This window comes from Suncus etruscus, chromosome 12 (assembly GCF_024139225.1).
Source record: "Suncus etruscus isolate mSunEtr1 chromosome 12, mSunEtr1.pri.cur, whole genome shotgun sequence".
In the NCBI taxonomy this organism is placed as follows: Eukaryota; Metazoa; Chordata; class Mammalia; order Eulipotyphla; family Soricidae; genus Suncus; species Suncus etruscus.
Genome location: NC_064859.1, coordinates 88,779,510 through 88,795,118, shown reverse-complemented (window position 1 = coordinate 88,795,118; position 15,609 = coordinate 88,779,510). Strand labels below are relative to the sequence as shown.

Sequence of the window (15,609 nt, the reverse complement as noted above, 5' to 3'; positions counted from 1 at the left end):
AAACAGAAAACAGTATACTTAAGTATACTTTGGATCATACCTGGCAGTGCTCAGGGGTTACTCCTGGCTCTAGGCACAGAAATCACTCCTGGCAGGCACGGGGGACCATATGGGAGGCCAGGATTCGAACCACTGTTCTTCTGCATGCAAGGCAAACATTCTACCTCCATGCTATCTCTCCGGCCCCAAATATAATGTTTTAAGATAAATTCTGAGGGGGGTAAAAAAGGAAAGAATTGGTCAAGGAAACGGCTCTGAGGGCTGGAGCACATGCTTTTCAGTTTGGGAGCCTTGGGTCACTGCATGGCATGGTCCTCTAGCATGCTCCCTTCTCATCTCTGCCACTGCTGGGCACATCCCCAAAACAAGGAAAAGAATAGATTGAAAGTGTTAAGAGGGAGAGGATCTCTGTTGGAGAAGATTCTGGAGTCTACATTTTGGTATGTCTTAAATGCAGAAATAATATAGGAAAACTGTACTTTTCCCCTTTCCTTCAGCTAGCAAGAATATCAGTTTTCCTTTTACTCACTAATGAACTTAAAATTAATTTTTAATTTTTCTAACAAGTTATCTTAATTCAGTGTTTTCTTAATTGGTAAAAGCTCCCAATCTTTATCCAGTAGGTAGCTCTTGATCCTGTCCAGTTGCTTCTCTCCCTTTTTAGTGACACAGACCTTTTAACACATACTAGGCCTTACCTTCCTTGACTCATCTGATCAGCTGTGATCAACAGTTCATTCATTGTCCTAGCTAAAACTAGATGTCATTAAGCTCCTTACTCTTTCCCCTTTTGGTTCTATTGACTTAGTGACTAAGAATTGTTGATTTTCCTTTAATAAATTTCTTTATTTCTCAATTAAGTCTAATCTTGAGTTTTTTTTCACACCTGTGATGCTATTGTTTAGACCTCAATTTCTAGACTTTAGAGGGCTATTCATATTGTTTTCCAAAAGGCTGGACCAGTTTGCATTCCCACCAGCAGTGAATGAAAGTTCCCTTTCTCCCAGCATCCATGACAGCACCAGTTGTTCTCATTGTTTTTTGGATTTGCGTCTCTCTTGATAATTAGTGTTATGAAGCATTTTTTCATGTTACTTTTGGTCATCTGTATTTTTTTTTTTTTTTAGTATATGTGCTGCCGAAGCGAGTACTTTGAGGAAATGTATTTCTTTGAGGAAATGTCTGTTCATTTCTTCTTCTCATTTTTGAATGGGGTTAGATGTTTTTTCTTCTTGCTAAATTTTCTCAGTTCCTTGTATATTTTAATACTATATTTAACAATCATCTCTTTTTCTTTCATTCTTGTTCTTTCATTCTCTTGGGTTTTTTTTCTTTCTCTTGGATTGCTATGTAGCAATCTGTTTCTTTGGTGTAGTCTACATTTTAAAATGATTTTGTTCTTTAACATATTTAAATATAAAGAATACATCTTATATGTGGTTCAGAATATAAATGAGTGATTTACAAACATTTGAGTTAGTTTGAAATTTTGGCACCACTTAATTGTAGAGCTTTATTATACCTGAATCCATCTGAACCTTTGCTTCTATTCTTTAAATGAGGTAAAATTTGTATTTTGTAGAATTGCTAAGAAATAAGAAATCTCTGATACTTGTTTCTAAAACATGCTTAAAATTGAAGTTAATTTCAAAACATTTCAAAATATTTCTTTTAAACTATTCATTCAGATAATGTTGAGGCTAAGACTTAATTAAATCTCCCCTTCTAAGTTCTTTAGGAATCTTAATAAATATTACTAAAAAAAATTCTTTTGGAAGAATTGATACTTTTGTTCATATAATATACTCTCCATAGTCTTATATTTTTCTTACTAAGAGTGTTTAGTATTATGTTCAGTCATTCATACTCCTTTTACAATTGTGAATAAGATTTTCTTTATATTGGTTATTATTGGTGTTTAGGATTTTTTAAAAGTCTTTATTTTTTTTGTCTTGTTACTTATAGATTCTGTCAAGAACTAGTTGATTCTCTTGGATTTTCTAGTGTATGATCCTTTATAATTAACAATGTTTTCTTTTTTTCTTTCCCATTAGTTCTGTTTTCTATTCACTTTATTCTTGCTGCCTTGCTTAGAAATGTTCTGGTTATCTGTAATGATAATTGATAAGCTTGTTTCAGTTACCAGTTTAATGATGCTGTAAACCTTAAAAATACAAACTGAAATTTTTTGCTATATGTCTCTCAATTTGCCTTCTCTATCATAGAACTTTAAATGCTTAGGATAAGCATATAGAGCTTTTCTTTGACCAGGAACAAAATGTACTGTAAAAGTTCAACATTATTATTTTTTTGGGTAGAGTTCACACCTGCCAATGCTCGGGTTATTCTTGATTCTGTACTCAGGAATTACTCCTAGTGGTGCTTGAGGGATCATATGGAATGCCAGGAATTGAACCCAAGTTGACCATTTACCAGACAATTGTCCTACCACTGTGGCCCAAAAAGTTCAAAATTCTTTGTGTGTGTGTCCCAAAAAGTTAAAAATTATTTTGAGAGAGAGAGAGAGAGAGAGAGGAAGAGAGAGAGAAAGAGAGAGAGAGGGAAGGAGGGAAGGAGAGAGAGAGACACAGAGGGAGGGAGAGAGAGAGAAAGAGAGAGAGGAGAGAGAAGAGAGAGAGATGGTGTGTGGTGGTACATCCAATGGTGCCTAGGGGATTACAGCTGATTTTGTACTCAGGAATCACTCCTGGCAGGGATCAGGGGGTTATATGAGATGCTGGGAATTAAACCCGAGTCAAACATGTGTAAGGCATATGCCTTTTTACTATCTCTTCAGCCCCTCAATATTTCTTTTTTTTTTTCCCCTTTGGTTTTTGGGCCCCCTTTGGTTTTTGGGCCATACCTGGCAGTGCTCAGGGGTCACTCCTGGCTGTCTGCTCAGAAATAGCTCCTGGCAGGCACAGGGGACCATATGGGACACCGGGATTCGAACCAACTACCTTTGGTCCTATGTCGGCTGCTTGCAAGGCAAACGCCGCTGTGCTATCTCTCCGGGCCCTCAATATTTCTTTTTAAAATTTTTATGGTAGCATATAGATTAAAATCATCATTTTGACCATTTTTTGAGCCTTAATTTTGAGTAATTTTCAGGGCTATCTCTTAATATTTGACTTCAGATAATAACTAAATGACAATTAGTGTCTGAAGTCTTTTTTAACTTAGCATATATATGTATTATGTATTATATACATATACATGTATCTGATAGGATGAATACTCAGACTTAATTTATTTTTGATGAGTTTTTATACATCTACATTTTGGTTATTAATATGATTGGAGAGATCTTTTAAAACTAATAAAAAGTACCCACTGTGTGAAAAAGAATACAATGTTTTAATTTTTAATTTAAAATGACTTCTTCATATTAATCTCCAGAATATATGGTCTTGAAATGATTATTATGTCTTCCATGTATTTCAGGTCACCCTATCATCAGCCAACCTCTTACAGGCCAAGGTTATTGCTCTCTGGAGAACGAGGCTCAGGACAAACTTCTCACCTTGCTCCAGCACTTTTGCACACCCTAGAAAAATTTTCTGTGCATAGACTAGATCTCCCAGCACTTTATTCAGTTAGTGCCAAAACACCTGAAGAATCATGTGCACAGGTAGGTTTGCACCATATCAGGCTACCTCCACTTTCCTTGTTGTCTACAAATCAGTAATGGTGTTAGAGAACCTTTTTCAAAAAGACAGTAATCTGAACGTTAACTTTTTATTGGTTATTTATTAGCATCCTTATTAGGCAAAGATTCCCTTTGGTGTGGAACTAATTTTTTATTTTCTATCAGCTCATGATTTTCTTCCTGATATTTTTCCGGCGGTGTAACATTCATTTATTAGACATTATAGGAAGGAAATTTGCTTTGCCTTTTTTCTTAACCTTTACAAAACTCTGGTTTCAGAGCTTTCTAAATGTATATTAATTCCATAAAAGGGAAATGGGACTCAATTTTGATATGCCAGTTACTCCTGGCTATGCACTCAGAAATCGCCTCTGGCTTGGGGGACCATATGGGATGCCGGGGGATCAAATCCTGGTCTGTCCTAGGCTAACGTGCGCAGGGCAGACATCATATGGCTTGCGCCACCACTCCAACCCCAAGAACTACATTCTTGACCATTTGTAGTATGAATTTTATTTCTCTTTCATTTAAGGTTCAATGGGTATGAAAATCCAAGCATCACTTTTAATAAAACACTTATTCTTTTATTTACTTTTTTTTTTTCCGTTGGTGCACACCCAGTAGTATTTAGGGATTACTCCTGGTTCTGTATTCAGTCATTGTTACTCCTGGCACTGGTGTTCATTTCAGGTGACCTTATTCAATGCCAAACTTAGTGCCAAGAATTTAACTGGGGTCAGCTGCATGTAAAACAAGGCAAACTCCTTTAAGCCCTGCACTGTTTTTCCAACTTAGTAAAGTCCTATGCAATGACTTCTTATTTATTTGTTTGTTTGTTTGTATATATATATATATATGGGCATACCCTACTGAGCTCAGGGCTTACCCCTGTTTCTGCATTTAGGGATCACTCCTGGTGGACTTGGGCAACATCTATGCTGAGGAGTGAACTTGGGTCATACACATGCAAAACGAGCACCTTCTCTGCTATACTATCTCTCTACCTTCAAAGATCTCTTTCATTTATAAACTTGTGACTTTGGGGCTGGAGCAATAGCGCATTTGCTTTGCATGTGGTTGACCCAGGATGGACCTCGGTTTGATCCCTGGTTTGGTCCCATATGGTTCCCCAAGCCAGGAGCAATTTCTGAGCACAGAACCAGGAGTAACCCCTGAGTGCCATCATGTGTGGCCCAAAAACCAAAACCAAAACCAAAATCTTGTGACTTTAATTATTTTTGTGTGTTTTGGGGCCCCACCCGGAGAGGTGGTCAGGGGTTTACCCATGGCTCTGTGCTCGAAAATCACTCCTGGCAGGCTCAGGATTATATAGGATGCTGGGAATCATAATCAGGTCTGTCCTGATTGGCCACGCGCAAGGCAAACACCTTACTGCTGTGCTAGCTCTTCGTTCCTAAACTTGTAACTTTAATAGAAAGCTGTAAACCGTAATTTCTTACATGTTTTATGTATTTAACTGAGCATGGTCCTGAATATATACAAATAGTGTTATGTTATATGATTGCTCATAGTTTTAAGAAGTATAATTATGGGGCCGGAGAGATAGCATGGAGATAAAAGGCGTTTGCCTTTCATGCAAAAGGATGGTGGTTCGAATCCCGGCATCCCATATGGTCCCCTTGCCTGCCAGGGGCGATTTTCTGAGCATAAAGCCAGGAGTAACCCTGAGCACTGCTGAGTGTGACCCAAAAACAAAAAAACAAAAACAAACAAAAAAAAAAGAAGTATAATTATACAGTGCACCATATTTTTAAAAGTGTAACAACATAGCAGTAATGAATGATTTGTACCTGTGCACTGATAGACAAAGTATATAACAGAAAAGTTTAGACCTGTGTACACGTAAGAATTTAGCATATGATGATAAGTATATGAGCATGATGACTAATAGGTAGCAATGATCAAAGATAGGACATTTGCTATCAATAGATTAAGTAGGTGGATTCTTTACTTGGCACGTGGTATTGGAAAATTGTCTGTTACATATGGAATAAAGAAAAATTTAGATTTGTATCTTTTTAGTAGTTTCAAAATAAATTGTAGATTATTAATAAAACAATAAAGCATAGATGAATTCACAAGGCCCACATATTATCTAGCTATCTCAAAGGATTTTCCAGGCAATAAACAAAACCCAGAAAATATGAAGATGTGGGGCCAGAGAGATAGTATAGCAGATAGAGTGCTTGTCTTGCATGTGGCTAACCGGGGTTTGATTCCTCTTATCACTATGGTTCCAGTGAGCACTGCCAGGAGTAACTCCTCATGGGTGCAGCTCCGAACAAAATATATCTGCATAAATATAAAAAATATGAGCAAATTTCACTGTATAATTATTTTTGTTTTTTTTGGGGGGGGATACATCCAGTGGCGCTCAGGGGTTACTCCTGTCTGTGTGTTCAGAAATCACTCCTGGCAGGCTTGGGGAGGGGCATATATGATACCTGGGAAACCTTACCACTGTCTATCACTGCAGCTCCTAACACTTTATGAATTTTTTTAGTTACGCATGGGAAAAAATTTTAAATTAATAACCATGTGGTACAAAATATGTTTGTACACAGACCAAGGACAAGTGTTCTAAATATGTATGAATATTTTAAAATCAATAAGAAGAAAGAATAGTAACTTATATATAAAATTGACAAAGGAGAAACATGCCATTTCTAGGTAGCAGCAAAAAGACAAGACAACCAATAAAATATTGAAAACATTCTTAGCTTCACTTATAAGTATGTGTATAAAAATATTAAAATATTTTGAAACACAGGGCCAGAGTGAAAGTACAGTGAGTAGAGCACTTGTCTTGCAAGATGCCAACCCAAGTTTGATCCCCACTATCCGATATGGTTCCATGAGCCATCCTCACTAGGAGTGATATTTTTAGAAACTACGACAAAATCCCTAAAAAATTCGGTTTGTGAAAGTAAAATGTCTTGAAATTCCTAGCATTGGACACATGAGGCACTTGCATCAGTTTGTGGAAATGCCAGTTTACTTAACAAATTTGGAGTGTGGTTTGGTATTACTTCTAAAAATATAAATAACAGGAATTCTACATCAAGGAATATTTTTTCCCCCGAAGTTGTATTACCTATGACTTTTCAGTGCTTAGAAAATTGGCTAACTATATGAGAATATGTCTGTATAAGGTAGTCATCATTGTACAGTGTATAATTGACGAAGAATTGACACCATAAGAAGCAAAATATTTTTTGTTTTGGGTACACACCCTTCTATTCCTGGCTTTATGCTCTGATGGTGTTAAGAGATCTATGAGGTGCCTGGTATCGAACCAGAAGCCTCCTGTTCTGCAGGAATGTGCTCCAGCCCTTTATCTTTTTTGGTGGGGGAGTATACCCAGAAATGCTTAGTTTAGGGCTTACTCCTGCCAGGGATTACTTTAGGCAGGCATGGAGGACCATATAGGATACCAGGATCTGGCTGGGTAAGCCATAAGCAAGGCAAGTGCCTTACCTGCTGTACTATCCTTCTGGTCTCAAGCTAGATAGCTTTTATATGAACTGGCTAAAATAATCCTTAAAGAGGAGTGCTATGAAGTTGTTAACAATTAATGTAGATTTATATATAGATTTACATCAGCTGGAAAGAGATACTGATTAAAAAATATAAGATGTAAGTCAATGTAATTATGACATGTGTGTTAAAACAAACTTCAAAAATATATCCGATCACCTTCTTACTTTAGTTATGGTATTTGCACATACCCTACTCTGATGTATTCAGAAATTGTGTGTCACTGGACCAGGGATCACAGAAGTAGAGCACCGAGTACACCAGTTAAGCTGTTGGGCTCATGCATTCAGTCCATATGGCATCACTGGTGGTTGAACTTTGGCCGTATGCTTGCTAAAAGTTCTCTAAGCCACTGATTATTCTTGGGCCCTCATGCTATATAACTTGAGTCTCATTTCTTGCTCTGGGATGTCTTTTTTTTCCCCTCCAAACTTAACTATTTATTTATTTATCTATTTACTTTGGATATTTGGGCCACACCTGGTGATGCACAGAGGTTATTCCTGGCTATGTGCTCAGAAATCGCTCCTGGCTTGGGGGAGACCATATGGGACACTGGAGATCGAACCGAGGTCCATCCTAGGTCAGCCACATGCAAGGCAAAATCCCTACCACTGCACCATTGCTCCAGCCCCCAAACTTAACTTTTTATGTTGGGGTCATCATGACAGTGCACTACCTGATTGTTCAATGCTTGAGTCTTCAGTTTTATGGTGCTGAGGCCACCAGGCTGCCCTACATGGTACTCAGTGGCTCATTTGCTGATAGGCATAAAACTTAAGGCCTTTATGTACTCCATTTCTTATCTGCAAAGATTTTTTTAAAATTTCTTCTCTTTTTTGCCTTTTCTTTGAAAGTCAGTCATTATTTAAGGAGGACTGTTTTAAAATAGGTGTGGAATGTAAGGACTCAGTTTAATAAATCATTCTTTTGTGTTTTTTCTTTTCACCTAAGATAGGTAATATAAATTAAACTGTTACAGAATAGTACAACGTGAAACCAAATATCTTATTTTTGGTATGATGGTGGGAGAGGTTGCTGAGAAGTTGTACTTATAGCTAACAGTGTTCTGGGGCTACTTTAACATTATTCCTTTATACTTGAAGTTTACCTCAGATGCAAAGTAAGGGCCTTCCCCTCTGTAGTCTCTTTCTGACTCCATAAATGGCAGTCTTAAATGAAGATGTCATAGTGACCCTAAAAATCTGTTTCATCAGCATAAGATGGAATGGGGAATAGTTTTATGAAATGCTTCTTTATAACATATGGTCATATTTATTTGTATTTTTGTTCTTTAATACATATACTACACAACATGTAGTAATTTTTTCCCTTTTAACTTAGCTATGATTATTTCATAGGAATGCCTGTGAGTGTTTATTGAAATTTAATTCTTTGGCTACACACCCAGGAACTAAGTAAAATTAGTCTTGATCCCAATTTGATTTGTACTTTAATTTAACTTATTTATTAGTTTTGGGTCACACCTGGAAGTACTCAAGGGTTACGCCTGGCTCTGCACTCAGAAATTGCTCCTGGCAGGCTTGGGGGGGTGGGGGGAACGACCATATGGGATACCAGGGATTGAACCTGGGTTTGTCCTGGGTCACCGCATGCAAGGCAAATGCCCTACTGCTGTGCTATCGCTTCGAAGGGCCTTGATTTGTACTTTTAAACATTCGTGCATCACAAGTTTTAGGTCTTTACTATATCTACACACTGAGTGATGATAATCAGTAACTGAGCTCTGGGCATTAGGTAGATGTTATTACTGACAAAAATTCAAGAGTCCACAAGTGACTTCTGTGAGAGAGAGGAGGAAGGGAGGGAGGGAGGGGGAGGGAAGGAGGGAGGGAGAGGGAGGGAGGGAGGGAGAGGGAGAGAGGGAGGGAGAGAGAGAGAGAGAGAGAGAGAGACAGAGAGACTATCTGTAGTTGTTTATTTGACTGAATTTTAGTAATTTTCTAAAGGTTATGGAAGATGAATAGAAATCACTTTGTAGTCCGAAATATTAAAGATGTCTTATTAAATTAACAAATGATTATTGAACCCTATAACAAGGCAGAGTATGTTAATATATGTAGTAAAAGATTTATTTTTATAAATGGAGAAATAAAGCAACAAGACTTCTGACATGTTGAAATTGGTTGTTTTTATTTTATTTTTTTCTGCCTTCTGTTATTTCTATTTAGGGGGGTATTGTTGAGTATGTTGTATTTGATTTTTTTTTCTCCAATATAGATTTATGTTATTTTGTCAAAAGGTTTAGTGCTTGAATATCTGTGGTGGTATAAGTATTTTTAAATGTCAATAGGTTTTTTTTCTTTTGATGGAAATTTTAATATTTTTCTTAAATGTAAGTGTATCTAGAAATTCATAAGAGCATGTTTTTCTTTTATTTAAAGTAGCTTTGAGCATGTCCCTAGGAATTTCTGGGTGTTTTTATGCAGTCTGTATACTTCATGTGCTCTTTCGTTTGTGACATGGGCTTGTTTTTAACAAAGGGCTTCTATGTCATACCTTAGCAGTGATTATTTTTTAAGTTGTAGACAAACGAAATTATTCTGCTTCCATGTGTTACATTTACTGAAATTCTTGAAACTCTTAGCAGTAAAAATATCAGAAAAGAGATTGAGGTAATTAAATTTTCATAAAATGTTTATTCGCAGTATAGCATAGTTCAGAAATTCTAGTACAGTTGTTTTATAGCACTCATTTTGTATGAAGCAACTGAGTACTTTGTTTATTGATTCTTGAGTCTTATTCCTGATAGTGGAATAAGAAATGCTTAGTAAGTCTAGATAAATAGACTATAAATGTAGTAAAGTGATATATAAAATAGTAATAAGGTAATAAACATTATAATAATAATAATTTATTGAAGGATTTTTGTGATAGTGTAAGGAATTAAACTTAGTTGATCTTTAATTTTGTAAAGCTGGAGTGAGACTTTAGCAACTCCCAAGATTTTTCTTTTACTCTTTTAAAAATTCCTTTTCTCATATTTCCTTCTTTTTTACTTTTTGTTTTGTTGTCATTAACACCTGGTGATGGTCAGGGATTCCTCTTGGTGGTGCTCAGGTATGCCAGGGATAAAACTTGGGCTCGCAATATGCAAGGCAAAGCCCTTTACCCAGCCCCCACAATTTTTCTTTCACCTATGATAATTAATCTATTATGATTTGAGATTAATTACCACTAGTGTAATGTAACCAAGAAAAAGTTTTAGAAATTGATTGGTGACGAAAAGTTTTCTCCTTTTTTTAGATCTCCCCTTTTAGCAAAGAAAAGACCTTTACTATTTAGAACTTTCTGCTTTTATTTATTTGTATTTAAAGTCATTCATTTTCAGGTTTCTTTTTTTTTTTTTTAAAGAAAATGGCTTGTTATGGGTGTGTGTTCCTAATTTTTGCTTATATTAAATTTTCATGCACTGAACATTTTCTTTGGCAACTGATTTAAAAGTACAGTTTATCTTTTGAGAGAAGATATATTGAGCAATATACATTATCAGCACTTTGGATGTCTTTAAGCCTGATTTTTCCCCCCTTTTTTGGGCTTTTTTTTATCTTAACTAGTTAGAAATGTTGTGAGGTTTTTTGTTTGTTTGTTTGTTTTGTTTTTGTTTTTGTTTTTGGTATTAAAATAGAGGAAATCTGGAAAAGAAAATAATGTTGGGGCCGGAGAGATAGCATGGAGGTAAGCCGTTTGCCTTTCTTGCAGAAGGTCATCGGTTCGAATCCCGGCATCCCATATGGTCCCCCGTGCCTGCCAGGAGCAATTTCTGAGCCTGAGGCCAGGAATAACCCCTGAGCACTGCTGGGTGAGACCCAAAAACCACACACACACACACACACACACACACACACACACACACACACACACACACACACACACACACACCACACACACACACACCCACCCAAAAACCACACACACACACACACACACACACACACCCAAAAACCACACACACACACACACCCAAAAACCACACACACACCCAAAAACCCCACACACACACACACACACACACACACAGAAAATAATGTTAAACAAGGAGCTATGATACCTACCTCAAGAAGAGACCAGAAAGATAGAGAGTATATTGTTTAGAGAATCAAAATGAACAATCCACATATATTGGCGTGTGTTCATTTTATTTGTGCAAGAGTGCTGGTCATGTCAGAGGTATTTTGAAACGGTTGGTTCAGTAATTTGGCCTACTGTCTTTTTTCTCTGTAACAGTTTTTCTGTTTTCTACTACACCTTGCACATCCACCAGTCCGAGACACCCTGTAGGTGAGTATTTTTCTAGTTATCAAATGGCATCACTTGTCCCTAAGACAGTTGCCACTTCACTAAAACTAGACATTTTTGGCCCCTCTGAATTATCCAAATATTTGATTTCAAGATTGTTATGCACTGCTGTAAAAGTTAAGAGCAAAAAAAATGCCTAAAGAGCTATTTCTGTAGGCCGGAGAGATAGTTTGGAGATAGGGTGTTTGCCTTGCATGCAGAAGGACGGGCATCCCATATGGTTCCCAGAGCCTGCCAGGAGCGATTTCTGAGCACAGAGCCAGGAGGAACCCCTGAGCACTGCCAGGTGTGACCCAAAAACAAAAAACAAACAAACAAAAGAGCTATATCTGCATTATAGAAAACTCACAATAGGAGTTAACCTTTTTTGAAGGGGTTGGTACATTGAATATGGGTTTTCACATCTGGCATTGCTCAAGGGTTACTAACTGGCTCTGCACTCAGGATTCACTCCTGGTATGCTCAGGGGACCATATGGGATGACGGGGATCAATTCTGGGTCTGTTACATGCAAGGCAAGTGTTCTACCCACTATTACTCTGACTCTGGCTTTATTTTGTTTTGTTTTTGTGCTGATGATGCTCAGGGGTTCGAACTGAGGTCTGTCCTGGATCAGCCATGTGCAAGGCAAATGCCCTACCGCTGTACTATCTATCGATCCAGCCCCTGGCTTAACTTTTTTTTTTTTAATTCTTTTATTGACTTCTTTTTTTTTTTTTTTTTTTTTTTTTTTGTATGTTTGTTTGTTTTTGGGTCATACCCGGCAGCGCTCAGGGTTACTTCTGACTCAGAAATCACTTCTGGCAGGCTTGGGGAACTATATTGGGGAACCATATGGGATGCAGTGATTCCAACCAACGTCCTTCTGCATGCAAGGCAAACACCTTATCTCCATGCTATCTCTCCGGCCCTTTTATTGACTTTTTAAAAAATCTTATACTATGAAAACTGGAGAATTGGAAAACAGGTTTATTATATAAGGAAATTTGAAGATTTATTTTAATATTGTGATATTTCAATATTGTGAAATACCATGGAACAAGGAACTAAATTGTGCTTTTAGATTTTTTTTTTTTTTTTTTTTGTGGTTTTTGGGTCACACCCGACAGTGCTCAGGGGTTTTTTCTGGCTCCAGGCTCAGAAATTGCTCCTGGCAGGCACAGGGAACCATATGGGGCGCCAGGATTCAAACCGATGACCTCCTGCATGAAAGGCAAACGCCTTACCTCCATGCTATCTCTCCGGCCCCGCTTTTAGATTTTTTTTCCCTTGATATCAAAAACCTTTTCCTTTAATGACTTAAAGAAGAAATTCAGAAATATTTTTTTAAATTTGTTATTGCATGTAGTTAAGTTCTCAGTTCAGGTAATTTTATGTCCACAAACCAGAGTACCTAAACCATTACATTCTTTTGTATTTGTCTTAGACTTTCATCTTTACTTCCTTTAGAGTTTTCATATATAATTTTATGACATCTCATTTATTGTTCACAAGTCTTGGAAATGAAAAAATTCATCTATTGTGACGATGGTCCATTTGTTAATTTTGATTGCCATGAAGAGAGGAAAATAATAGGGGAAAATTCTTCATTCTTTTACAGGTGGTGATACTCATGTCTAGACCAGTTCGGCAAATAAGTTTAGATAGCTTATAATACTACGTTATTTTAATTTATGATTGTAAAGTGATTTTTTTTATTTGTTGCTAGGGCTCTACCAAGTAGTGCTCTGGCTATATATACCCCATGGATTTGGTGATATTACTGAGGATGGATGAGTCCTTGTGCACACAAGGCATGTCTCTTACCACTGAACTGCATCCTGAGCTCTGACTCTGGAGACTTGCTGATCCTTCTGTTGCTTTCCCCATATTCTTTGAAACTTGTTGGCAATAAAATGTTCTGGTACTTAGTAATAAGCCTGTCCTACTAAACTGAAAGGCATTATTTCTTTAAAAAAATTTTTTTTAAAGCTATGATTTCTTAACATTCTCTGGACAAGTGATAAATTGCTGAATTTTTAGGTTTTTTTTTGTTTTTATCTTGGGAAATTCTCAAGGGTTTCTCTTGGCTCTGCTCTCAGGAATAACTCCTGGAGGTGCTCAGGGAATCATATGGGGGGGGGTACCAGGGATTAAATCTAGTTTTGCATTCTCCCCACTGTATTCTCTCTCTGGCCCTCATTAGTAGTTTTTTTTTTTAAACAAAACAAAACATTTATATGTAAGCTGTAGCCTACTATTTCATAATTACCTTTCTTATCCTCTGAACCTACTAGTTTTTACCAGTACAGAGAGGAAGTAGTTTTCTGAAAGAACAAAAGATATAGGTTACTATCTTCTACACAAAATGCTTGGTTTGGTGACAATAATAGCTTTTTTAAAAATATAATCAAATGCTTCAATTACTTTTATATACTTTTGTATATAAATTGTTATCAATTTATATACATTTTTCCCCTCTCATGAATCTTCCACAAGAAATTTGGAAAAGCATTCTTGAGTTTACAAAATAAGAGCTAAGAGAGTGTGTTTGTAGAAAAGGTCAAAATCTGAGAATCCTGAGAATAATCTGTATGACAGTTCTGGATTGGTGTGTGAATTTTAAATATTAAAGGAAAGGAGGGAGCAAATATTACTTATGATATGAATGATCCTAAGGTGTCCATATCTCAGTTGGGAAAGAATTTTTATTTGAGCATCTTGGGTTTGTTGTTATAAATTAACATAAAATAAATAAAATAAAATACATTTTATTTTAATTGGTAATTTAAAGCTATGTAAAATATAGTTTTCAAAAAATCTCATATGTCTGTGATAGGGCTACTCAGTAAAGAAATATTGCTCCTTTTTTAAAAATTACTCTTGTTTTAAAGAAATACTTCTGATAATGCTGTTTGTTTACAACTACTCTATCGTTTTTTCTATAACTTGTATATTATAATACATGGATTACTGAAATGTGTTTAAATGTGGAAAATAGTGACTGGAGAGATACATAGCAGATAGACTCTTGACTTGTTTGTGGCCACCCTGGGTTCAATTTCTGGCACCCTATTTGATTTCCAATGCCCTGTCAGGAGTGATCACTAAGCATAGAGATGAGAGTAAAATCCTGGATATGGCCCAAAACTCACAATATGGCTAAAAATACTAAGAGCATTTTATAAAAGAATTATCAATGGGCCCGGAGAGATAGCACAGTGGCGTTTGCCTTGCAAGCAGCCAATCCAGGACAAAAGGTGGTTGGTTCCAACCCCGGTGTCCCATATGGTCCCCCGTGCCTGCCAGGAGCTATTTCTGAGCAGACAGCCAGGAGTAACCCCTGAGCATAGCCGGGTGTGGCCCAAAAAACAAACAAACAAACAAAAAAGAATTATCAAGTTAGATTTGGTATAAACATATTCAGAATTTTACATTTATTCCTAAACTTGTTAAAAATATTGAAGAAAAGTTAAATTCACTTGTGAGAATTTCATGCTGTATTGCTGTTGTTGACATTTCTGTGAAAGTTTGTTGTTCTGCTTTATCAGACCTGATTATTATTAGTGTCTGTTGGCAGAGTATGATTGAAGCTATGGTTAGAATTCTAACATTTGGCGAAAATATTTTTTTTGCATTTTCTCACAAAGGGAGTGCCTCGGAACTTTCCACTAATTTATTGTCCTTTGGAGAAATAAGGATATTCTGTGACTATTTTACTGAAGATTAAATTATGATCATGGAAGTGAATAAAGGGTTTCAAGGGCAGTTCATATATTTTAAGCTCTAGGTGGAACATCTTTGATAACATACTTGTACAGTTAGATGTTAGACAGTGTGCACGTATGTAAACTAAATCTTTTTTATATAATGCTTAATGATATTTTGACATGGATGGCAAAGATGTGTTTTATAGTGTTATAAAATATTAACATGATAAGACAATGAAACAATTTGTTAACCTTTCTACGATTAACAGATATCTTATAGAAAATACAAGGTGGCAGGTGGGGGGAAGAAAATACAAGGTGGGAAAAATAACTTTTTTTTTTAGGTGGAATGAGAACAGCTGAATGTCAGCTCTGAGCATCATGCCTTAATTT

The 15,609-nt window shown here is 36.5% G+C and overlaps 1 protein-coding gene across 1 annotated transcript in view; it reads left to right on the top strand.

Moving 5' to 3' along the window:
• The window catches only part of ATAD2B (ATPase family AAA domain containing 2B), a 150,623-nt gene that overhangs the window by 90,380 nt on the left and 44,634 nt on the right, over positions 1–15,609 (top strand). Inside the window, exon 18 of the mRNA XM_049784505.1 lies at positions 3,445–3,631. Coding sequence (XP_049640462.1) covers positions 3,445–3,631 — 187 coding nt within the window. The remainder of the gene's footprint in view (positions 1–3,444; positions 3,632–15,609) is intronic.